General features: G+C 48.3%; 2 protein-coding genes across 5 annotated transcripts in view; one reads left to right on the forward strand and one right to left on the reverse strand.

Moving 5' to 3' along the window:
- The window catches only part of LOC123753850 (uncharacterized), a 490,864-nt gene that overhangs the window by 193,102 nt on the left and 273,660 nt on the right, over positions 1 to 24,102 (forward strand). The gene's annotated exons all lie outside the window — the stretch shown is intronic.
- Positions 1 to 24,102, reverse strand: part of LOC123753931 (coiled-coil and C2 domain-containing protein 2A) — a 227,823-nt gene that overhangs the window by 112,399 nt on the left and 91,322 nt on the right. For all 4 annotated transcript variants that reach the window (XM_069321189.1, XM_045735932.2, XM_045735922.2 and 1 more), the window contains exons 11-13: positions 22,209 to 22,361; positions 13,160 to 13,327; positions 7,901 to 8,143 (exon numbers count right to left, since the gene is read on the reverse strand). In XM_069321189.1, coding sequence (XP_069177290.1) covers positions 7,901 to 8,143; positions 13,160 to 13,327; positions 22,209 to 22,361 — 564 coding nt within the window. The remainder of the gene's footprint in view (positions 1 to 7,900; positions 8,144 to 13,159; positions 13,328 to 22,208; positions 22,362 to 24,102) is intronic.

Here is a 24,102-nt window from a genome sequence, read left to right on the forward strand (position 1 = left end):
CAGGCAGCTATGGATACCCTAACTATTTTGCATCAGACAATGTGGGTGGAGTTCTAGGCCTACTGGGGACCACGAGCCAGAACCTGGCCCCCTCACAGAGGCATGAGGAGCAATGGCCCATAAAAATGCACATGTGATTTGCAGCATTCTATATATGCCATCGATCGGGACAGGCACCCAGAAAGGTAAGCACCACAAAACAAACCCCTATTCTGGTTAAAACAACGAAAATCACCAACGAGTGGACAGAACTCCCCAAAAGAAAAACGAGCAAAGAACCATGATGTCACACAAGCCGCGCCGTATACACACTCCATACACAGTTTCAAGTACAGATATGATAGAGCCCAATAGGCTCAGGAACCTGTACACCTGTTGATTGACGGTTGAGAGGCGGGACCAAAGAGCCAGAGCTCAACCCCCGCAAGCACAACTAGGTGAGTGCATGTCTGCGCAGCTCTCCCCCGTCCCCGGGAGGGGGGAAGGGGGAGCCCCAGACCCTCGCGCCGGCGAGCCACACCTCAGTTCTGAGGATGGATATGAAAAATGTGAAAAGACCACCGACCGGAGGGAGGGAGGGAGGGTTGCCGGGGAGCCTCCGGGACTCACCCAGAAAATGGCGTTTCATTACATTCAACGCTGGTTTTCTGGGGGAGCCCCTACGGCTCACAAAGCTACTTCACCAAAGACGAAAACAGAGGGACGCATCCGGGACGCGGTCGTCGCTCACACCACAAAGTCGAGATAACAGGGTGCAGCAGCCGATCCAAGGTGACACAGGCCCGACTAGGCCCAGGAACATACATGAGGGCGCGTGCAGCCAGGACCCAGCGCGACCACCAAAACAAACTAGTGCCTGAATGTAAGTTCAAGACATGCCACCAAGACGGCAGCAAGCGCAGCAAGCGCAGCAAGCCTACGAACGTCAAGGGCACGGGGAGAGACCGCAGGCAGGCTAGACAGAAGGAAGGGAAACCGGATCAATCCCAAAGCACAGCCCCAGCCACAGAGATCGCGGCACGCAAAGAACGGCAGACACAACCGGACACAAGAACAACACCCCGGCCAACCAACCAACAGCAACAACCCCAGGAACCCCCTCCGGAAAGAGCTGTCGCAACCCCACCAGAAAAGAAGATACAGCCACAAATGAAGAAACCGAACACCAGAACCCTAAGAAGGAGAACCACTGACAAAAACCGGAACTGAACGGGCCACAGCAAATCAAGGGGAAGAAAGAAAAGAGCACCCTGCCCAAGAGCAGGATGGCACAAGTGGAGCAGAAGCAGGTCGGAGGCGAACAATGCTCGAGACAACGCGTGAACGGTGCAGAAGGAACAACAAAACCGGGACAATCCGAAGCGGCTCCGCCAATGCCGCACGAGACAGGGCGACGGTATGCGGCCAGATGACACCCTTGAACTACCACGAGAAAAGAACAAGACCACGACAAGAAAGATCGCAGTACACCTATGAGGAGACAAAAAGAAAAGGAAGGACCGCCAGAAAACCCCATACTGCCGCCGAGACGAAGCACGCAGGTGGGACACATTCAGGAAGCCACCTGATCACCAAACAGATGGTGAGACATTCAAGTCAAAACGACCAGACTAGATGACTCGAGAAGGCCGAACCAGCCCCATCACAGAGTGGACTGACCATGCAAGAGAGGCGGAGCCATGGGAAAACCCCAGGGTGCAGACACCAATTAAGCTGCGCCGGAAGCAAGGCTGTCAAAGAACCAAAAAGAACGTCCGCCGGGGAACCAGGAACCCCAACAAAACCCGGCAAGCCGGGAAAGAACCAACCCGGCCGAGCAGACACGCCCTGACTGGGAGGCACACTCCCCCCTGGGACCCTGGAAGGAACAACAAAAAAAACCCTGCCCCAACAAAAGGAACTGTAGGGGTAGGGGTGGGTGATCAAAAGCAATAGACACCAGCAGACCGCCATCTTATGCCAAATACTGTCGCCTCGTATTGTGCAGGCTGGCTTCAGATTGCTCTCGGTATTGATGTTACTTTTGCACCATTTCGCAAGCTGTCTCATGCGTTGTTTCACCTCTGGCCTGCTCATGCACCATCTGAGCCGTCCTCAGATGGTGCATGAGCAGGCCAGCAATGCTTCCAACCACACGGCGGTTTCTATAGGCCATTGCTCCTCGTGCCTCTTCTGAGGGGGCCAGGTTCTGGCTCATGATCCCCGGTAGGCCCATAGAACTCAATACACATGACTGATGCCAAAGTCTGACATTAGCATATCAGCCTGGATAGCTCTGGGGAGCCTCCGGATCTCACCCAGAAAATTGCGTTTCATTACATTCAACGCTGATTTTCTGTGGGGAGCCCCTAAGGGTCCCTGGAGCTTATCGGGCTAATGTATGTTATATTAGACCAGGACATTAGCTATTTAGTTCCAAGCCCATTTGCCGGCCTAGAGTAACAATTTCCTCAACAATAGGCACATCATTTACAAGCTCAAACCCCTCAAAGTCTAGTTCTCTCACACATTCAGGCCACAATTTTCTCCAGCCAGAGATCAGAGTTCTTTGAGTCACTTCTTGCCAGGCTTTTATCAACGAGTTTTAAAGAACTACAAATGTTAAAATGGTGTTTCCAGAACTCTTTGAGGGTGAGGTTTGTGGCTTCAGTCACTTCAAAACATTTCCGGAAAAGTGCCCTTTCATAAAGTTTCTTAAAATTCGCTATGCTTTTCTGGCCCATAGGTTGAATTAGAGGAGTTGTGTTAGGAGGAAAGAACTTTACTGTAAGAAATTGATTGTATCTGTGTAACAATTCATCTTCCAAGCCTGGAGGATGAGCAGGAGCATTGTCGAGGAGAAGCAGAGCCTTGAGTGACAAATGTTTCTCCTGCAGATATTTTTCTATGGCAGGGCACACCACTTCTTTTACCCACTCCGAAAAAAATCCCAGTCACCCATGCCTTATTATTAGCCCTCCACATCACACACATTTGATTTTTCTGCACTTTATAATGTTTGAAAACCCTTGGATTTTCAGAATGATACACTAGCAAGGGTTTAATTTTCAAATCGCCACTCGCATTTGAACACAGCACAAGCAAAAAACCAGCATTGAATGTAATGAAACGCCATTTTCTGGGTGAGTCCCGGAGGCTCACCGGAGCTATCCAGGCTGAATGGATATGTATAACTTTCTGGCATCAGTCAAAGTGCTAGGAGTTCTTGCCTACCGGAGACCACGAGCCAGAACCTGGCCCCCTCAGAGAGGCACGAGGAGCAATGGCCTATAGAAACCCCTTTGTGATTGGAAGCATTCTATGTCTGCCATCGACCGGGACAGGCACCCAGAAAGGTAGGCGCCCCAAAACAAACCCCTATTCTGGTGAAATTATTGCTACCGAAAGCCGAACGAGTGGACAAAACTCCCCAAACAAAATTATCAAACTAGCATGACGTCATCACGTCGCCGCGCCACTGTCTGCGTAACCCCCCCCCCTCCCCGAGAGGGGGAAAGGGGAGCCCCAGGCCCTCCACGCCGGCGATCCAACTGGCAGTTCTTAGGCTGGATGTCAAATATGTGAAAAACACCGCCGACCGGAGGGAGGGCGGGATGCCGAGGAGCCTCCGGGACTCACCCAGAAAATGGCGTTTCATTACATTCAACGCTGGTTTTCTGGGGGAAGCCCTGTTGGCTCCCCGGAGCTACCTCCCCAAAGATAAGTAAAACAGGGAACCGGGAGGCGGATACCACACGTCCTAGATACCTGGTTGATTACCTGGTTGATGGGGTTCTGGGAGTTCTTCTACTCCCCAAGCCCGGCCCGAGGCCAGGCTTGACTTGTGAGAGTTTGGTCCACTAGGCTGTTGCTTGGAGTGGCCCGCAGGCCCACATACCCACCACAGCCCGGTTGGTCCGGCACTCCTTGGAGGAATAAATCTAGTTTCCTCTTGAAGATGTCCACGGTTGTTCCGGCACGGTCCACGGTTGTTCACGGTTGTTCCTAACTGAACAACCAAAACCAGAGACAAAACAAAGACCAAAACGAGAAGAAAAAGACCACCCAGGCCAACGACCAGGACGGCCCCAAAACTCAAGAGCAGGCCAGAGGGGAACAACGCCCAGGACAGCAAGTGTAATGGAGCAGAAGGAACCGCAACACTGAACGCAAGCAGGAGCGGCTCTGTCAGCACCACCCAACATGAGGTGACAGGATCATCCCAGACGACGGTCCCAGAACAACCTCGAAGGGAATACAAGCCAACCCTATCAAAGACCGAAGGACCTTTCGCAATGATAGGAAAACCACACACCGCCCCCGAGACGAAACACGCAGGTGGGAGACCAATAACGAACCCACCTGTGCCGACACAAACGACGAGAAACGAACACCACGATCGAAAGTCCAAACACGAATCTAAAAACAGCGACCCCGCTACCCAAAGGAACAACATAACCAGCTCCAGCAGGGAAGAATGAGACACGCATCCCCAAGGCATCCAAGAGGAGAACTACCGAGGACGAGAACCGCAGGAAAGCAAAAACGAAGCAGAAGGACCCAGACCCAAAGCGACCCCCACCCCCAAGTCCAGACCCCAACCACCAAAACGGGGCAGCCTCGGGGCATCCGGGGCCGCAAACCAAGAGCGTTGCAGCAACACACACCCAGCAAGCAACGCCGCAGCCGCCTGCACCCGAGTATCAAGACCAGTGGCTTGGGTGAAGGAGAGCGCATACCGACAACAATCATCGGACGACTCCGGGTCACAAGAAAAAGGACCCAACAGGCAGCATGGCGGAGGCACAACCGGTGAGTGTCACCCTGAGACAAGGTGACAGATCAACCATCAAACTCGCAGGACATGAGGGGGACTCCGGGGACATACCTAGAGGACCACAGAGCCCCCGTGGGGTTTCCCAGGGCCCTTAGCCTTTAGTACACGCTAAGGGAAGCCCAGGCAGGGTACTGTGAACCGGCGCCCAAATCTACCAACAAACTGCTAAAGCTGAATCCCCGGGGTGTGTCCACTCACGGGGGCCAAGCGAGGAGTACCGCCAACAGAAGAATTCGAAAGAAATTCACCTAGAACAGGAAAGGGGGACCATAGTAAAAGCAGACCCCCCACCAGGCAAAAACAAAAACAAAAGAAAAACCCCGCAAGAGGACAACGTACCCAGGCAGAACAGAGCCGGCCGCTGTTAATGGTGAAAACTAGCTGTGCAGTACCCCGCGTCCCTACCAGTGACGAAAACTACCACCTACCCAGAGACAAACCAGGGCAACAAAAACCCCAGCCGACTCCAAGGGCGGCCCAGTACCGAGCAGTAAAGGACACAGCGGAGGCAGAACCCAAGGTGACTTGTGGAAGGTGGCCCCAAGCCCCAAGGGCAGTACTTACAGGGCACCTAGGGAAGATAGCTCTAGGCACATGCAGCCCGAGTACTGTGGAATCTTACTCCTGGCTCACACCCCACCGGTAGAGACAGTCCACACCACAAGGCACAGAACTGAAACAAAAACCGGAGCCAGAGGCACTCGACCAGCCAGTAATACCATCAGCCAAGAACTGCTAGTTGGATCGTCGGCGTGGAGGGTCTGGGGCTTCCCCTTCCCCCTCTCGGGGAGGGGGGGGGGTTGCGCAGACGGTGGTGCGGCGACGTGATGACGTCATGCTAGTTTGATAATTTTGTTTGGGGAGTTTTGTCCACTCGTTCGGCTTTCAGTAGCAATAATTTCACCAGAATAGGGGTTTGTTTTCGGGCGCCTACCTTTCTAGGTGCCTGTCCCGGTCGATGGCAGACATAGAATGGTTCCAATCACAAAGGGGTTTCTATAGGCCATTGCTCCTCGTGCCTCTCTGAGGGGGCCAGGTTCTGGCTCGTGGTCCCCGGTAGGCAAGAACTCCTAGCACTTTGACTGATGCCAGAAAGTTATACATATCCATTTCAGCCTGGATAGCTCCGGGGAGCCGACGGGGCTCCCCCCAGAAAACCTATTTTTCATAGGCTTGTATCCGGGCAATGCTTTTTCCTTCTTGGTAATGTATGTCCTTTTAGGCAATCTTTTTCAGAACAGTCCTGTTTCATCACAATTAACCACTGCACTGCGCAAAGCGCCTTTAGGCGCTCAGAGAGTTGTGCTTTTTGTTTTTTAATTTGGCTATATTTTAATGTTTTTTAATGTTTTCATTACTATTTGTGTTTTGAAATGGAAATAGTTGACATTGGAAACATTTTGACATTAAATTTACCTGAACATTTGTAAAAATAACAAAAATATGTCCTTGTCAATTGCACCAAGACGTTTTTGCCGAAAATAGGTGAGCAGTGCAAGGGTTAAACACCTGTTGCAGTAGGTATCCCTCAGCCTCTGCAAACTCTTTAAATTCTTCAATAAATTTCTCAGCAACTGGTTTGTCTGAGCTGGCAGCCTCCCCATGCCTCACAACACTATGAATATCACTTCTTTTTCTAAATTTCTCAAACCATCCCCTGCTTGCCTTAAAGTCTTTCTCTGCACTCGTTCCAGGGGTTTTCTTTACAAGGTCTTCGTGCAATACCCTGGCTTTCTCACAAATGATGGCCTCCGAATCACTATCACTTCTTGTTGTCACTATCACCGCTAACTCCTTGTTGTGTATTGAAATTAATAACAACTTTTCCACTTCCTCAAGTATTTGTGGTCTTTGTTTCCTGATTGTTGATACTCCTTTTACCACTTTGGCACTCATAATGTCCTTTTTCTTGGCAAGTATAGTGCATATCGTTGACGTGGATTTGTTGTACTGCCTACAAAGTTCAATAACACGTGCACCATTTTCATGCTTCCGAATGATCTCTTGCTTTCCCTCTATTGTCATCCTCACATGCGATTTCTTGCCTTGAACCTTACCACTGGCTTTCTTGGGACCCATTGCAATGTATATTATAAAAAACTTTTATGCTCAAATAGCAAAAACTCCGAAAATAAACGGTAAATCCTTGTGAAGAATTCAGGCGGGATAGTCACTGGGCACAAGACACTGGCAAACTGAGCGGTGATCGCCGTGCCACCATGCGCTAGGTCGGCCCGTACGCGTATCAACAAACTCGTATCCTGAGACAACCCTTGTAACCCGATACAAATTTTCCGAGCAAATCTTGCTCGTAACCCGAAAAACTTGTAACCAGGGAGCTCCTAAGCCGAGGTACCGCTGTACACACCAGTACATATTCCAGAGGTCCAGGGAAAATCATTCAAGCATCCACCTCGAGGGGTGAGACGGACCTGGGATAAAGTGGCCATCTGAAAGGAGGGGCAAGGAATGAACCAGTTCACCCATGAAAGATCGAGAATGAACCGGAGGTCTAGCGAATCCTGTTTCGGGACCTGAAGAGGTGTGGGGAACCCAATGAGGTAACGAAGTTGTTTTGATCATGCAGGAGGCCACCCACTCCAAAATGACCTGATGTGGGCGAGAAGAGGAAGCCAGCCTAGTTTCACTGCACTAAAGACATTTTTCACTCAGTATAGGTGAATTTTCATTTACAAATGCTTCCAGCCTTAGATGGGGACAAGGAAAGGACATATATCGGCTCTTGTTTATGGAAGACAATGGTTTTCATGGGATATTTAGCAGTGTCTTATGTCCGACCAGAAACAGCCAGAATGTAAGGTGGGCAAAGCCACCGAGGAAGTTGTCAAGAAAAATTGTATAATTAAGGTTCCCTAAATTTTCCGACCTGGTATTAGTGCCAAAATAAATGGAAAGGAAATATTTTTTAATAATAAAAATAATTTTATAATATTTGCATTACTTGCAAATATTTGGTAACATAAATAATATTTGGTAACATGATTAAAATCATATATTGTAATTGCTACACCTTCTGGTGTCATAGACTTCATTCAGAAAGATGGCACGAGAAACACAACTGACCTGGGTACCACTGAAGTCGACAGAGGTAAAAATATCTTTGCAGATATTGGTTCTGCTGGGAACTGGGAGGAATGCCGAGGCCACAAGAGTCTGTCTAAGACTTGCTCCCTCCATAACTTCCAGTGTAATGTGACGTGGCCAAGAAGACAGTGCCATTCTGTACGTCTGGCCAATGTGCATGGTGAAGTCATTTCCAAAACTTGCTGATGGTGTCTGCGTTACTAGTTTATTATTTATGAGCACCTAAGAAACAAATAAATGCTGCATTATAATTCACTTTGACATTAGGAATAAACAAAAATCATCCCAAATGATTATTTAAAAATAGAGCAAAGAGTGTAATGACAATAGTCTTTACTGATCAGACTAGACAATGCCAGGTCCCTGAGGAACTCCATTTTCCACCTCCTCCACCTCAGTAGGTACTGTACTCTCCACCTACTGAGGACAAGATCCTACACCATTGACCAGTGCTTCTTAACTGGGGTTCTGCACAACCCCAAGGTAACTAGGGGTTCTGTAAGAGAGTGATAAATAGGCTAATGTGAGGGTAGGGATGAAATGAAAAGGTTAATCCTTATATAACTCATTACTAAAAGCTTGTGCACTTATGTTACTTTAAATTGAAAATACTTACAAGACAAATACAAATTATAACAAAACACCTCAACACATGAATAAACACTCAGTAATTGGCACAACTATTTTGAATTTGTGGGACTTTAACAAACCACGAGTGTGTGTCCATTACATTACATTAATGGACACAGGGAATGGGACACCGGAAAATGAAGTGTGGACGGAACCAAAGTTGAGTTGACCAACACCCCCAAATCTGAATCTCTAAACAACAAGTGGGCCAAATCCAGGGAATCTTGCCAGGCTTGTAACCTAGACTGTTGCAAAACAGAAAATATCAAATATAATGTGGTCACTGCCTGAAACCTCTGAAAATCTACAATGGGTAAGATGAATCACATGGGGGAACAAGACTCGCATGACTCGGGGGCCGAAGGCATCACCAACCCAACAGGCAGCATAGCGGAGACAGAACGTATGAATGTCACCAGGTGACATAGGCGACGAACAACCCTCAAAATTGCATAAAGTAAGAGCAGGCTTGGAAGAGGTATCCCTGGAACAACCAAGCCTGTGGGAGTTTTCCAGGGCCTGCAGGGTGAATGAGCCCTGCAGGAAGCCTTGGCACTAGGAATGCTATGCCTAAAAAACCCTGAATGGAACAGACAACCTTGGCCACCCCAGTGCCAACAGACAGGGCAAGTGGTCTACAGGTGGTTCAATCACACAATCACCCTAGGCACAGCCTAATAAGATGAATCAGAAGAATCTCCAAGCACAAAAGGGCAAAGTGACAGGAGTGACAATCAAAAAGGCCAAAGCCCCACCAGCCAAAAACATTCCCAACCTGAGGAAAGAGACAGCCAAAGACCACCAGGTTACCCGAAGGGCGAAGACCACCCCAAGCGAGGAAACCCTCCTAAAAGAAATGGGTCCAGAACACCCCAGGGAAGATAACCTTGACCGTGCAAGGTTAGCACTTAAGGAGCGCACAGGGAAGAAAACCCTGAGTACATGCAGCTCCTAGCACACTACACTCCTGGTTCACGATACACAAACTTGTATAAGAACCGCCTCAAAGGCAAATACCAATAAAAAACAGGAGACTGGAGTCAGAGTGACTAGAATAGTGACCAGGCACATCAACAAAAGAACTGAAGGTGGAGCGGGTCGGCTGACCTAGTCTGCCTCCCTTCTCCCCACAAATGAGGTGGGGGGGATGTGGGGCAAACTAGCTTGTGCAAGTTTCAGGAAATTTTGGGTGTTTGTTTTCATAGTTGGGGGAGTTTTTTTTGGCCTTTTTTTAAGTTGCAATGATGGCAGATATGATTAATTTTACATTTAAAAGTGTTCATAGGCCACAGCTCCCTGAACCTCTCTGAGGGAGCCAGGTCTTGGCTCGTGGTCCCCGGTAGACCAATAAGAACTCTGTGATTGATGGTACCTGGTAGCATGGCACTGAATCAATGATAGTTTCAGAGAGCCTCAAAGCCCCCCCCCCCCCACATATAAAACAAACTGTTATTTTAACTAAGATAAAACCCTTTGCTTAATACAAATAAATGCTGGATTTTATAGACCAGTCATTACACTAATTTGGATCACATGCAAATGTATTTTTATAGTGCTTCAATCTTCATATTTCATACTTAACATGCAGATGGGGGAACCATCAATTCAGCCAACGCCTTGCCATAGATATAGTGATAAAGATGCATCAGAAAGACCAGATGCAAGGAGCAAAGGAGAAGTCTGAATCAGTGTGGTACGTCACCAGGCTGATCTTCTGAGAGTGAGATGAAGCCGAAAAAAAATGCTTGGGCTTGGACACCAAGTGAGCAGTGCCTCAAACCAAGGATATGCTGGCCAACAAGGAGCTAGAAGGACCATTTTTCCCTGGTAGGCCTCCAACCTGGCCAGGACCTTGAACCACAGGTGAACTAATGCACTATAGAAACTCCTACTCCAACCAGTGCGGCTGAAAGGCATTCATCAAGGAACGGAGACACAGAGCAGAAGGCTCTGCTGATACATTCTAAGCCGATGCAGAGAGATCCCTGTCAGGGCACCAGGATGTCTCTCAAAGCCACTGGAAGGAGGCAGCATCAATGGTCCACTCTGTAGAGATGGGAAGAAAGTGAGAGAGACCATCCACGGCAATGGTGGACACTCCCTGAACGTGAACCACAAGAATGTACAGTAGTAGATGAGCTACACGTAGCATCCATCTCCAAAGAGAAACAGACTGAAAGGAGTCCTCTCAGTTCAAGCAATGAACCACTAGGGAACAGTCCAAATGAAGCCAGAGCATAGAGCCCAGAGGAATCCGAATCCTCTTTACTGCATTCCACAATTCTGCAAACTCTCACACCATACTGTGTTCCTGATGAAATGAACCTGACCAACAACTCTGGGTGGCCTGGTGAGTGCTGGTCACGAAGCTCTTTTCCAGAGCTGACGTGTCAGTAAACACACTGCAGTAAAATGGTGTATCTATTGTACCTAGCTATTGTAATTCTTATATCCATTATACTCTCATTTAACTGATTTATCCTTACATCTCTGGCAGATCAGCTGTGACTCTCATAAATGAAGGTTGGTGTAATGTATTTTTTGTATTTGTCTCTTTGATATGGCCTTAGTTGGTTATGCCATTTGCCTATTATTATAAGGAACTGAAAGTGCATAAACTGAATATATTATTGAATATTATATGGCATGTCATTATTGCAGGATGTAACTGTATTGCAATTATTTGATCAATAAGACCACAAGTTTGGTAAAGCATTTAATTACTTCACACATCAAGCGATGGAGGAGGAAGAAGCCGAAGAACCAAACTCTGTGAAGCCCAAAGAGGAAGCCAGCAACACAGTAGCCAATGAAAAGCAATAGGGGCCCAAACCTAATGGTTGCAAAACAGGCATAACCACAGAAACCTGAAGCCACACTCTGCCCAGCAGGAAAACCATTTCAAAGTTCAGACAATGTTCAGGCTCCTGCACAAATGCTTGAGCAAAATCCAAGTCGCCAGGGGACTCCTCAACACCAGATAGCAGCGGTGCAGAACAATAGGAAAGCAGCCAGAACACAACTGCCAAAGGGAAAGTAATGCTGACTGAGAGTCCCACACGAGGCCCAGCCAGGTCTGTACATATAACGGAATCAGATGGGACTTCTACCAGTTCACCAGGAACCCAAGACTATGTGAAAGAACCAGATCTCTGGCTAACAGACACATAGACTGACTGGTGGTACAAACCCACCAGTCATTGATGTATGTGAGAACACAAACCCCCAATAAACAAAGATGAGCCACAATGACCAGAAGCAATCTGGTGAAAGCATAAGGAATCAGGTTCAAGCTGAAGTAAAGAACCCTAAAGTGGTAAGCTCGATGCCCCACAATGAAACTTAACCAATTTCTGGACCTCAAATGTATGTGCGAATCAACATTCTTAACGTACAGGAAAAACATCCAGACCCCAGCCTCCAGCATGAGAAACTTGGGCCAGTGTTGTGTGGAAAGTGGGGCAGGGAATGAACACAATTAACCCTTCAAGGGACTGAGGAGGAAGGGGTGCTCTATCAAGTCCTGTTTTGAGACCAGAAGAAACATTGCACCCTGTGTTCAGATGGAGTTGTCTCCAGAGTACCAGAAGTTACTCACTCTGCAATGACCTGGAAGCAGCAAGGGAAAGAGGCCTGTTCCAAAGTTCTGGCTCCCCCAAGAGGGGAAAAGGACTTATGAACTCCACCAAAAGCCTTAAGAAACAACCAGCTAGGCACACAAATTGTGGGACCAAGCAGCAGTAAAACTGGGCGAGCTGCCCTCACCAACCCATGAAGGGGCAAACTGTGAAAGAGGCATCCCGAACCATGTCCAGTGGTGCCTTTCTGTAAGATGCGAGTGCGCCACCAACGAGCAGAAGAGAACCCAATAATGGGAGGCGCTTGCTACCCAGAATCTGGCTCCAACAATGGATTACAATGACCAGCAGCCACGGTCATACAAGACCTCTTAAATAAAGGAAGGGAACACTGAGTGCATAACAAAGGGGGAAAAAGGATGGCAAGAGGCTACTGCTGAGGACAAAATCTATGCAACCAGATCCTTAGGAAAGAGGAGAGGTGGATAAAAGGGCCAAGGACCATGCTAAATCTAAAGACTGGGCAAACATAGCTTTCCAACACACAAGAAGGACAGAGTAAAACATGGCAACTGCCTCCTGGAGCATGGGAGCCTACAGCATTGGCAACACTGCTGAAGCTGCCAGAGTAAGCAACAAGGCGCCTGCACCCAACCCTGAGCTGAGCGAATCAACATATTCCTGGAGCCTGTCAGAATAAGGCTCCACGAGAGCAAGAAAACAGATGACTGTAGCCAAATACAGGCAAGCCCACAAGTAGTCCTCCATGAGGGCCACAGACAGCATAGAGCTTTGTATGCAAGGTCACCTACAAAATTATTAGGCATGACTTTTCTCCCCTCTGAATCCTTATTGTCCCTCTTTTACATTATATATAATCCCTCTAAGTATGTTATATTTCTGACTATTTTCTCCAGAATTTTGAAAGGGGTGATACCACAATATACAGATACACATGCTGCATGTACCAAGATATCAAATTCATATATTTCCCATCTTCAGCATGAACAATAAGGCAAAGTAACCATACCTTTACCCAAACTCGGTTCTTCCCAGCTGCCTGTCTCCGACGCTTCTCTGGCTCGGGGCAAAGGTTGTTGTCAGTTACTGATGATGACTGAGAAAGCTCTAATTGTAAAATTGGTTCCCCTGGGGGCCTTCTTGTGCGAGAGAACACTTCAAGAACTTCTAGCTGCACCTGATGGAAATTTAAATATCGTTTAGCATGACTTTTTAAAAGTTTAATAACACTACAATTTTCAATACAGTAATTCTTTAATCTTTAATAAATATTTCTACATCCCCAAGACATAAAAATTTAAAAAATTGTTTCTATATAAAACCAGCGTTAAATGTTATGAAATGCCATTTTCTGGGCGAGTCCTGGAGGCTTCCCGGAGCTATACCGGACTGATATGTATGTATTAGACTCTGGCATCAGTCAACTGGAGTTCTAACCTACTGGTGACCACGAGCCAGAACTTGGCTCCTCTCAAGAGAGGAACGAGGAGCCTATAGAAACCCCCAAGTGGCTGGAAGCATTCTGTGGCTGCCATTTACCAGGTTAGGCACCCAGAAAGGCAGGCATCTCAAAGCAAACTCCACCTGATTAAAATTGATACCAAAAACCAAACTATCAAGCAGAACTCCACTATCTGAAAACAAGCAAACAAGCATGATGTCACAATCGCCGCTGCACCACTCTCTGCGCAGCTCCCCCCCTACACGGGAGTGGAAGGTGGAGCCCCAGGCCTCTCGCGCCGGCCATCCAACCCCAGTTCAGAGGTTGAATATCAAAACGTTAAAACCGCCGATCAGAGGGAGGGAGGGTTGCCGGGGAGCCTGTGAGTTTCACCCAGAAAATGGGGTTTCATTACATTCAATGCTGGTTTTCTGTGGAGAGTCCCTCCAGCTCCCTGGAGCTACCTAACCACAGAAAAGGAATAGAGGGACTTACCCGGGAAGCGGCCGCCACTCACATCTTAATGCAAAGTCAAGACAACTGACTACAAAATGCGACCCAATGCGACATAGGCCCAACTAGGGCCAGAAATATTAACGTGGTAATGGGCAACTAGGACCCTGTTCGACCTCCAAAATTCTCGTACCCTAATGTCAGCCCAAGACATATTACCAAAAACAGCAGCTAAAGCAGCAAATTTGTGAACATCATCGCTGCAGTCTCCGTGGTGTAGTGGTAAGACACTCGCCTGGCGTTCCGCGAGCGCTATGTCATGGGTTCGTATCCTGGCTGGGGAGGATTTACTGGGCGCAATTCCTTAACTGTAGCCTCTGTTTAACGCAACAGTAAAATGTGTACTTGGATGAAAAAACAATTCTTCGCGGCAGGGGATCGTATTCCAGGGACCATAGGATTAAGGACTTGCCCGAAATGCTACGCGTACTAGTGGCTGTACAAGAATGTAACAACTCTTGTATATATCTCAAAAAAAAAAAAAAAAAAAAAAAATCATGTGCACGAGGATAGACCGCAGGCTGGCTGGACCGAATAACCCTGAGGACAACCTGGGAGACTCGAACCCTGGAACAAGGAAGAACAGAAACTGGATCAATCCAAAGCACGTCCATGGTCACAGAGGCCGTGGAGCGCAAATAATGGCCAAGAGCCACAACTGGACACAACACATGATGCACCCCCGACCAAACCAACCAAGCATCAACCACCCAAGGACCCCTCCAGAAAGCCGCCATTTTTTTTGCGAGAAAAGAAGGAGACAGTTGCAACCGAACAAGCTTACCACTAAAACCGAAAGAACAAAAACCCCTGCACCGCAGGAGAGCATTAAGCTCCTGACCTGATCCCCGGAGGCCAAAGCCAACAAGAAAAAAGCCTTGACAAAACAATCCCAAACTGAAGGGGCTATCACAAACCTAGAAGGAGAAAAAGAAAAGAGAGCACCTGGTCTAACAACCAGGACTGTTCAGGCGACGCATACGCAGGCCAGAGGTGAAACAATGCAAGAGATAGCTTGCAAAACGGGGCTGAAGTGACATCCACCCCGAATTCAAGCAGGAGCAGCTCTGCCAATGCTGCACGAAACGAGGCAACAGTATTCGGTATAAGATGACAGTCCTGAAACACCCAAGAGGGAAAGGACAAGACAACCTACAAACAGAAACAAATAATGAAAGGACCACCAGGAGACTTCATACTGCTGCCAAGACGAAACTGGCAGGTTGGACACCATCAAAGAAGCCACCTGATCACCATACAAATGGTGATAAACCAGCGTCAAAAAGACCAAACGTGAAGATTTGAGAAGATGATCAAACCAGCCATGTAACGAATTGGCCCGATCTGCTGAAAGAGACGGAGCCGGGGGAAGATCCCGGGTTTGGACATCGAGCAAGCAGCGCCTGAAACCAAGGCTGGGCCCAGCCACCAAGGAGCCCAAAGGACTACTCTCCTCTGGTAAGACACGGAGCAACAGCAGAACCGGGGGGCAGGGGGGGGGGAAGAGGTACCAGTAACCCCACCTTGACCAGTCCTGCCTGAAGACATCGACCCTGAAGGCCTTGCATTCGGAGAAGAGCGCCACATATACCGGGAGACACCTCGACTACACCGACGCGAAGAGGTCCACCTCCGAGAGCTCAAACATTCAGCAGAGCCAACTGAACGAGTCGACGTCGTCCGAACATTCCGTAGACAGGGGAATAAACAGAGACAGGCCAGCCACCAGGACGTTGGACATCCCCCGAACGTGAACAGCCAGGAGAGCCAAATTCCGAGAACTCAGCAGACGAGTCACCTGAAGCGACCAGCCCCAAAGAGCCAAGGATACAATCGAACCCCCGCTGTTCAGGCAATGAACCACAGGGAAGCAGTTCGAATGGAGCCGGATCATCGATCCACAAGTGACCCGAACTCTCCAAAGCAACATCCACACTGCCGCGAACTCCCGTACCGTGCTGTGGGCTTGACGGAAGGACGGATCCCACTGCCCCTGGCTGGCCTGGTAAGCACTGGTCACAAAGCCCAGCCAAGAGATGACCCGTCCATGAACACATCAAGCAGGGCTCATGTAGGCGCCAAAGCACTGAACCCCAAAAAACCCGAAAAGGAAGCCGGAAACACAGCCGCCAACGTTAGGCACCAGGAGGCTGAACCCAGCAATTGCGAGAGAGGTGGAAGGGATGGCCCCGAAGGAACCAGAACGCCCACCGAAGCCAAACTCAACCCGGCAAATAGACCAACATGGCAAAGTTCAGACTCCCGCACAAACTCTCGAGCAACCGCCTCATGACCTAGGAACCCCCCAAAAACAGTCGAAGGTGGGACTGTAGCTGCAGCAAAGCCACCGGAGTAAGAGACAAGGAAGTGGTCTGAGAGTCCCACACAAGATAGTCAAGACCGAACCTGAGAGGAAACCAGATGAACCTTTAGTTCACCAGGAACCCAAACCTGGGGAGCTGGAAAATAACCAAATCCCTGGTGAGAAGAAATGCAGACTGGCTGGGAGCCCACACTAACCAGTCGTCGAGGTACGCCAGAACCTGAACCTCCCCTAACAGACGCAAACGGGCCACCATGGCCTGGTGTCGGAAAACCCGACACCATTTAATAATATTACATTCAACATGCAGATACTGTAATATTGCTGCTGTGTTGTATAAACAAGTTACCCATAGAAAATGTAGCTTGTAGTGGAATTTTCTGTCAATAGAAAACGGGATATCATTGCCACATACTATTATAAGTTCACCAACTATTCTGTTGGGAATTATTCTTAAATACATTAGTCTTTGGACTTTTACATCATAAAAACATCTTATTTTAATTAACTTAATTATCAGTATCAAAATAAAGTAAATGTGACCCTTTTATCAGTTACTGATATCTGGACAAAGTGCCAAGGCGTCAGTGGAGGAGGAAGTGGTCAGCCATTGTTTAAGACCAGAGGCGCAGGGAAGCAAATTCAGCTCCTATAATTTCTCTTGGACGAAGTGTGATGGAGATCAGAGTAGTGTTCTATCATCATCAACACGCTGTCAACATAATCAAGGGAAGTGTCCTACCGAAACCCATTTATCTAATCATTTCTGGCCAGTTAAATGTTAGGTAGATAAGGGCGAACCGGTTAGAATGCGAACCAGCCTCTTAAATAAAGGTAATTAAGCCTTGGTCCTTATTATCTATTATACAGTGTTTTCTCTGATATAGCTGCCATATATTAGGATTCTGGCTTTACAGCTAGCGCCCTTTGACAGGAACAAGAAGAGGAAGCAAGACTTGATACATCAGTTACTGGGTGATGGAAGCTAGCTTCAAACGAGGATAATTTGGTGTCTACATCCTAGTTATACCTGGTGGACTAAGGCTGCTGTACAATAAGATAAGGAACCTCCTCAATGTATATCAATATATGTAGTTTAATACTGTAATTTGATTGGCTGCATATATATATAAATTTAATATAAACCCCCCCCCCTAATGTGTAAGGATCGATTTGTGAGATTATTGCAGAAATACAGTCTACTTAACATCATACCAATTGCTATCGAAATATATAAATTAACGTAAATATAAATTCTATATAAATTCATATAAATTAAATATAAATCTCACAGGTCGGTTCCCACACCTGGGTAAGGCGTGTGAACATGCAAGGTGCCAGATTCAAGCCGAATGGAAGGCAACGAAAGGGGTAAGCCTGATGCCACACAACAAAACCTAGTTAGTCCCTGAACCCCCAGATGAATTGGGACATGCCAGAATGCATCCCAGAGGCCCAGAGACATCATCCAAGAGCACGGCTCCAACAGAAGACGGACCTGGGACAGAGTAGTCATCCGAAAGGAGTGACATTAGACCCAAAGGGCCAGACGGGACAAGTCCAGAATGAACCGCAGGTCCCGCAGTCCTGTTTCGGAACCGGAAACAGGCGGGAAACTCATCCGAGGGATGAGGTCGTTTCGACCAAGCCCAAGCGAACCCACTCCAAGATGACTCGACAGAGCGCAAGAGAAGCCTGGCCCTCCAGCCACGAACCCCCCAATGGAGGAGGGGCCACACAATGCCACCGCAGGCTGCAAGAAATAGCGAGAACGTCCACAAATTGTGGGATCAGGCATGAGAAAACAGCGCAAGCCCCCCTCCTCATTGCCCCATCAATGGGACGAACCATAAAAGGACCGACGCCCCTTACGAGAAAGTCAACGACAAGCAGAGCGATCACTGCGTCGACCAGATGTCGTCAGTTCTGAAGGCTGCGCCAGCACTGAAACTTGCACCACTGGCCCACCATGACGGGAGAAACCATATAGCCCTGGCGCGACCCTTCCGGGAAGACCCCCAACGGGCTTCCCAGGAACCTTGGTTACCTTGAGGTGCTTCCGGGGCTTATCGTCCCCGCGGCCCGGTCGTCTACCAGGCCTCCTGGTTGCTGGACTGATTAACCAGGCTGTTGGATGCAGCTACTCGCAGCCTGGCGTATGAGTCACAGCCTGGTTGATCAGGTATCCTTTGGAGGCGTTTGTCAAGTTCTCTCTTGAATACTGTGAGAGGTCTGCCAGTTATGCCCCTTATGTGTAGTGGAAGCGTGTTGAACAGTCTCGGGCCTCTGATGTTGATAGAGTTCTCTCTCAGGATACCTGTTGCACCTCTGCTTTTCAACAGGGGTATTCTGCACATCCTGCCATGCCTTCTGGTCTCATGTGATGATTATTTCTGTGTGCAGGTTTGGGACCAGCCCCTCAATTATTTTCCACGTATAGATTATTATGTATCTCTCCCGCCTGCACTCAAGGGAATACAGATTTAGAATCTTTAGTCGGTCCCAGTAGTTTAGATGTTTTACTGAGTGGATTCTTCTGAGTGAGAATCCAACAAGTCCGACTTGGGACGACAACTAGAAGAGGCCCTTGCAGATACTGCACCACCGCAAACTCTGCAAACACCAAAGGACAAAAAGGCAAAGAAAATCTAAGAGAGAGAACCCAAGTGGATTCCAAGGACTAAGCGAGCACCGCCTGACGGCATACAAGACGAGAAGAAAATAACAGATACACCGTCTCCCGCTGGATCGGCGCAAACAGCTTCAACAGTGCAGCTGACGCCTGCATCACTGAGACCAGCGCACCAGACCCAGGATCGGTAACCCAGCACCTCCACAACCTCCTCAAGCCAATCCGAAGACAACTTGAGAAGGGGAAAAAATGCAGGTCTGAAGCTAAGTAGCCACCGGCACGCAAGTCTTCAGCTACCAGGGCCACCGAAAGGGAGGAAATCTGAAGTTGAGGAAACCTGAAAGAAAACCTGAGGAATCCTGAAACCTGCGCATGAAGCTGCACCTGACCAATGTCCCGCAGAAAGACAGGGGCAAACAAACACGCATTGAGGCGTTCAAACTCGCGCCCCACGTAAACCTGAACAATGGTAAGACCCTCTCACCACTCAAGCATGTGGGACCAACAGAACGTATGCTACGCCCCCAATGAAAAGATTGGATAGTCTGCCAACCAGGATGACTCCGGAACTTCCTAACAAACCTAGTAAGGAAAGGAAGAACCAAACTCAAAAGAGGCAGGATCCATTATCAAGGTGTAATTTGGGTTGCACAGAAGGTACGCTGCAAGGGCCTCCCGCACCTCATGAAGCAGGATGCGGGAGGCCAAAAACCTCTGGAAAGACGGGGTCGAAGAATCCAAGGGAACCTGGGACCAGATTCGCGAAGCAGTTATACAAGCACTTACAAACGTGTACATCTTTCTTCAATCTTTGGCAGCTTTGTTTACAATTACTTAACAGTTAATGAGCTCCAAAGCATCAGGAGGGTGTTTATAACAATAACAATAGTTGACTGGGAAATTTTCATGCTTGTAAACTGTTTAATAAAGGTAACTAAAGCCATCAAAGATTGAGGAAAGATGTACACGTTCGTAAGTACTTGTGTAACTGCTTTGTGAATCAGGCCCCTGGAACCGAACCCGGGGGGAGGGGTTGACGTCATATCAAACTCATACAAAGATGGAGGGATAAGAAAATCCCACCCCTTGCAATAACAAGCTCGCTGTGGGAACCAAAACTCAAACAGGGTCAAATGGGGCCCAGGGCCCCTCAAGTCAATCCCTTCCTTGTCCCGGGAGCCTCCACATCAGAACCCGGGGCCGAGCCATCCTCCAAACCCTCTGCCTCAAGAGAAAAGGCAGAGCCGCCGGAATAGCTGGAACAAAGGGGGGCCCCACTGGACAGACTCAGAAGCACCGGCTGGAGGAACGGGCTTGAATGCCTCCGTCGCCACACTGGAAGGGGCATCCCTCGAAACTGCCTGAATCTCATCACCAACTAAACCTTGCCCCAACTCCGAAACCCTCAGATGCTTTGGAGCCGGAATCAGGGGGAAAGGAACAGGATGAACAACAGCAGGGAAAGGACAAGAGGGTGGGGACGAAACCAAAGTCGAGGCGACTAACACCCCCAAGTCCGGGTCCCTATAACCAAAATGGGGCAGCCTCGGGGCATCCGGGTGAGCAACCAACTAAGCGAGCTGGAGCAACCAACTTAGTGAGCTGGAGCAACCAACTTAGCCCACTGGAGCAACCAATCTAGCGTGCTGGAGCAACCAACCTAGCGTGCTGGAGCAACCTACCTAGCGTGCTGGAGCAACCAACCTAGCGTGCTGGAGCAACCAACCTAGCGTGCTGGAGCAACCAACCTAGCATGCTGGAGCAACCAATCTAGCGTGCTGGAGCAACCAACCTAGCGTGCTGGAGCAACCTACCTAGCGTGCTGGAGCAACCAACCTAGCGTGCTGGAGCAACCAACCTAGCGTGCTGGAGCAACCAACCTAGCGTGCTGGAGCAACCAACCTAGCGTGCTGGAGCAACCAACCTAGCGTGCTGGAGCAACCAACCTAGCGTGCTGGAGCAACCAACCTAGCGTGCTGGAGCAACCAACCTAGCGTGCTGGAGCAACCAACCTAGCGTGCTGGAGCAACCAACCTAGCGTGCTGCAAAACCTATAATGCACATGCAATGTCGAAGCTGCCTGCACCCAAATATCATGATCAGTGGACTGGGTGAAGGAGAGTACATGCAAGCAACACAATTTGCATGACTCCGGGTCAAAGGTGTCACCGACCCAACGGCAGCATTACGGAGGCAGAACAGGTGACTTACCCTGAGACAAGGGGACAGAGCAACCCTCAAACTCGCACCTCGTGCGAGTTTGACCAATTTTGTTTGACCAGGTTTGTTTTGGGGCACCTACCTTTCTGGGTGCTTGACCCGGTCGATGGCAGATACAGAATGCTTCCAACGACATGGGGTTTCTATAGACCATTACTCCTCGTGCCTCTCTGAGGGGGCCAGGTTTTGGCTTGTGGTCCCGGGTAGAGCTATAACTCTATTCGCTTTGACCGATGTCAGGGTTTAATACATTCATATCAGCCCGGATAGCTCTAGGGAGCTGGAGAGGCTCTCCCCAGAAAATGAAGTTAGAAAAGGCTCAGAGGTATGCTACCAGACTGGTCCCCGAGCTGAGATGAATGAGCTACAAGGAAAGATTACTGGAACTAAACCTCATGACACTGGAAGACAGAAGAGTTAGGAAAGACATGACCACTACCTATACAATTCTCAGTATAATTGAATGGAGAGATAAAGATAAACAGTTTAGCATGGGTGGTACATGAACAAGTGGACGCATGAGGAAACTTGGTACCTAAATGAGCCACAGGAAAAAAGAACTTTTTCAGTGTTAGAGTAGTTAACAGATGGAATGCATTAGGTAGTGAGGTGGTGGAGGAGGACTTCAAACACAGTTTCAAATGTAGTAATGATAGAGCCCAGTAGGCTCAGGAATCTATACACCAATTGAGTGACAGTTAAGCGGCAGGAGCAAAGAGCCAAAGCTCAACCCCAGGAAGCACAACTTGGTGATTGCATATACATGAACCATAGAAATAGAATTATACTTCCAAATAGAAATATAATTCAATAAATTGTTTACCCAGTCTACATGCAAAAATTAATGTGAGCCATACTGAAGACTGGTGCTGAAGTCAGAAGGTGGAATATCAACCTGCAACCTCCATACTTGTCCCCTGCCATCTTACCTTCTGTTTATCTATGGGCTTAGGAGGTTGGGGCTTTGCTGCTTCTGGGCTTGACAGTATGGTCTCATCTTGGGCTGCTTGAAGAAGGGAACCTTCAAAATCCTCATCCAGTACAGATTTCTGCCGCTTTTGTTGACGTTTCTTAGCTTCTTTCTAAAGAAAAATGAAGACAAATGTCATAAACCCAACATTAAATATAATGAAACATCTTTTTCCTGAAGAGCCCTGGTGGCTCTCTCTCTCTCTCTCTCTCTCTCTCTCTGAGATTGTTCCATCCAATGGACCACATTAGTCACTGGAGTTCTGTTTGGCCTACCAGGGACCAGAGCCAGAACCAGGCACACACCCCTGTCCCCACCCCAATCCTCACTAAGGCACAGGAAGTAAGTAACATTCCACCACCCCACTGGGAAAAGCATCCAGAAAGTCAGTGAAGATTTACAGACAACTGGAGTATTCACAGAAAATAAACTCCAGAAACCACCAAATAACTCTGCAAATGACTCAAACAAAACAAGAGATTTACTCAAAACTAGTAAATGCCAACCTGTTAATGCCAATAGCTGCCATCTGGGGGCCCCGCACAAGCCCACAGCTGGCTTCCTGGGGACTTCCCGAGCTGATGAAAACCTCACGGACAAACCATTGAACTGGCAAGAAGGGTGAAAATCAGAGAGCCACCAGGGCACTACCAGAAAGAGGCGTTTCATTACATTCAGCGCTGGGTTTCTGAGGAAGACCCCAGTAGCCCTCTGAAGTTAACTAATCACAGGAATTTTAAAATGGGACTTAAAACGAGAGGTGAAAAGGTGGCAGATACTAAGACATAGGAGAGAAACCAGGCTGAAAGAGACAGCCCAAAGCCATTTCTGATTGGAGCCAGAAATGTTAACCAAATACAGTAACTGGCTACCAAAACCTACCAAAACCTAGCCCTACCAAAACCCCCAGCCCAAATATCAGTCCAGGACATTTTGTTAAAGATCAACAGACTTAACCCCCGACCTGTGCCACTGTTTATACTTTGCAACACCCAGGTGCGCATAAAATAAACAAAATAAAGAATTAGTTTTTTGTTGTTGCTGTTAAGAACGTATTCCCTGACCACGAGAATATAATAATATAACTCTATGCAACTTACTTTGGCCATGATGGAGCATGGAAGTCTCGCGATGTCACGATTCATGTGCATTCATCGAATAATCATCCCAGGGTAGGTGGCTGATGGTAGATTAAGGTGGTGGGTGACTGATGGTAGACTATGGTGGTGGGTGGCTGATGGTAGACTAAGGTGGTGGGTGGCTGATGGTAGACTAAGGTGGTGGCTGATGGTAGACTAAGGTGGTGGGTGACTGATGGTGGACTAAGGTGGTGGGTGGCTGATGGTAGACTAAGGTGGTGGGTGGCTGATGGTAGACTAAGGTGGAACACCACCTAAGTCTACCATCAGCCACCATCATCTACTAACTTAGTCTTAGTTAGCAGTACCTTGCCTGGGAAAGCCCAGGCAAGGTACTGCTAATCGGCGCCCCAAATTACCGAACAAAGCGCTAAAAGCCAACAGTTCAGCTTTCTGTAGCAATTTTGTTTAACCAAATAGGGTTTGTTTTGGGGCACCTACCTTTCTAGGTGCCTGACTCGGTTGATGGTAGATATAGAATGCTTCCAACCACACGAGGGTTTCTATAGGCAACTGCTCCTCATGCCTGTCTGAGTGGGGGCCACGTTCTGGCTCGTAGTCCCCAGTAGGCCTAGAACTCCATTTGCCTTGACTGATGCCAGGGTCTAATACATTCATATCAGCCCGGTTAGCTCTGGGGCACTGAAGGGGTTCATCCCAGAAAAAAAAAAATAACAAAAAATTAAATAAGTAAATAAATAAATAAATAGTCAA

Source organism: Procambarus clarkii, chromosome 1, assembly GCF_040958095.1.
Source record: "Procambarus clarkii isolate CNS0578487 chromosome 1, FALCON_Pclarkii_2.0, whole genome shotgun sequence".
Lineage (NCBI taxonomy): Eukaryota > Metazoa > Arthropoda > Malacostraca > Decapoda > Cambaridae > Procambarus > Procambarus clarkii.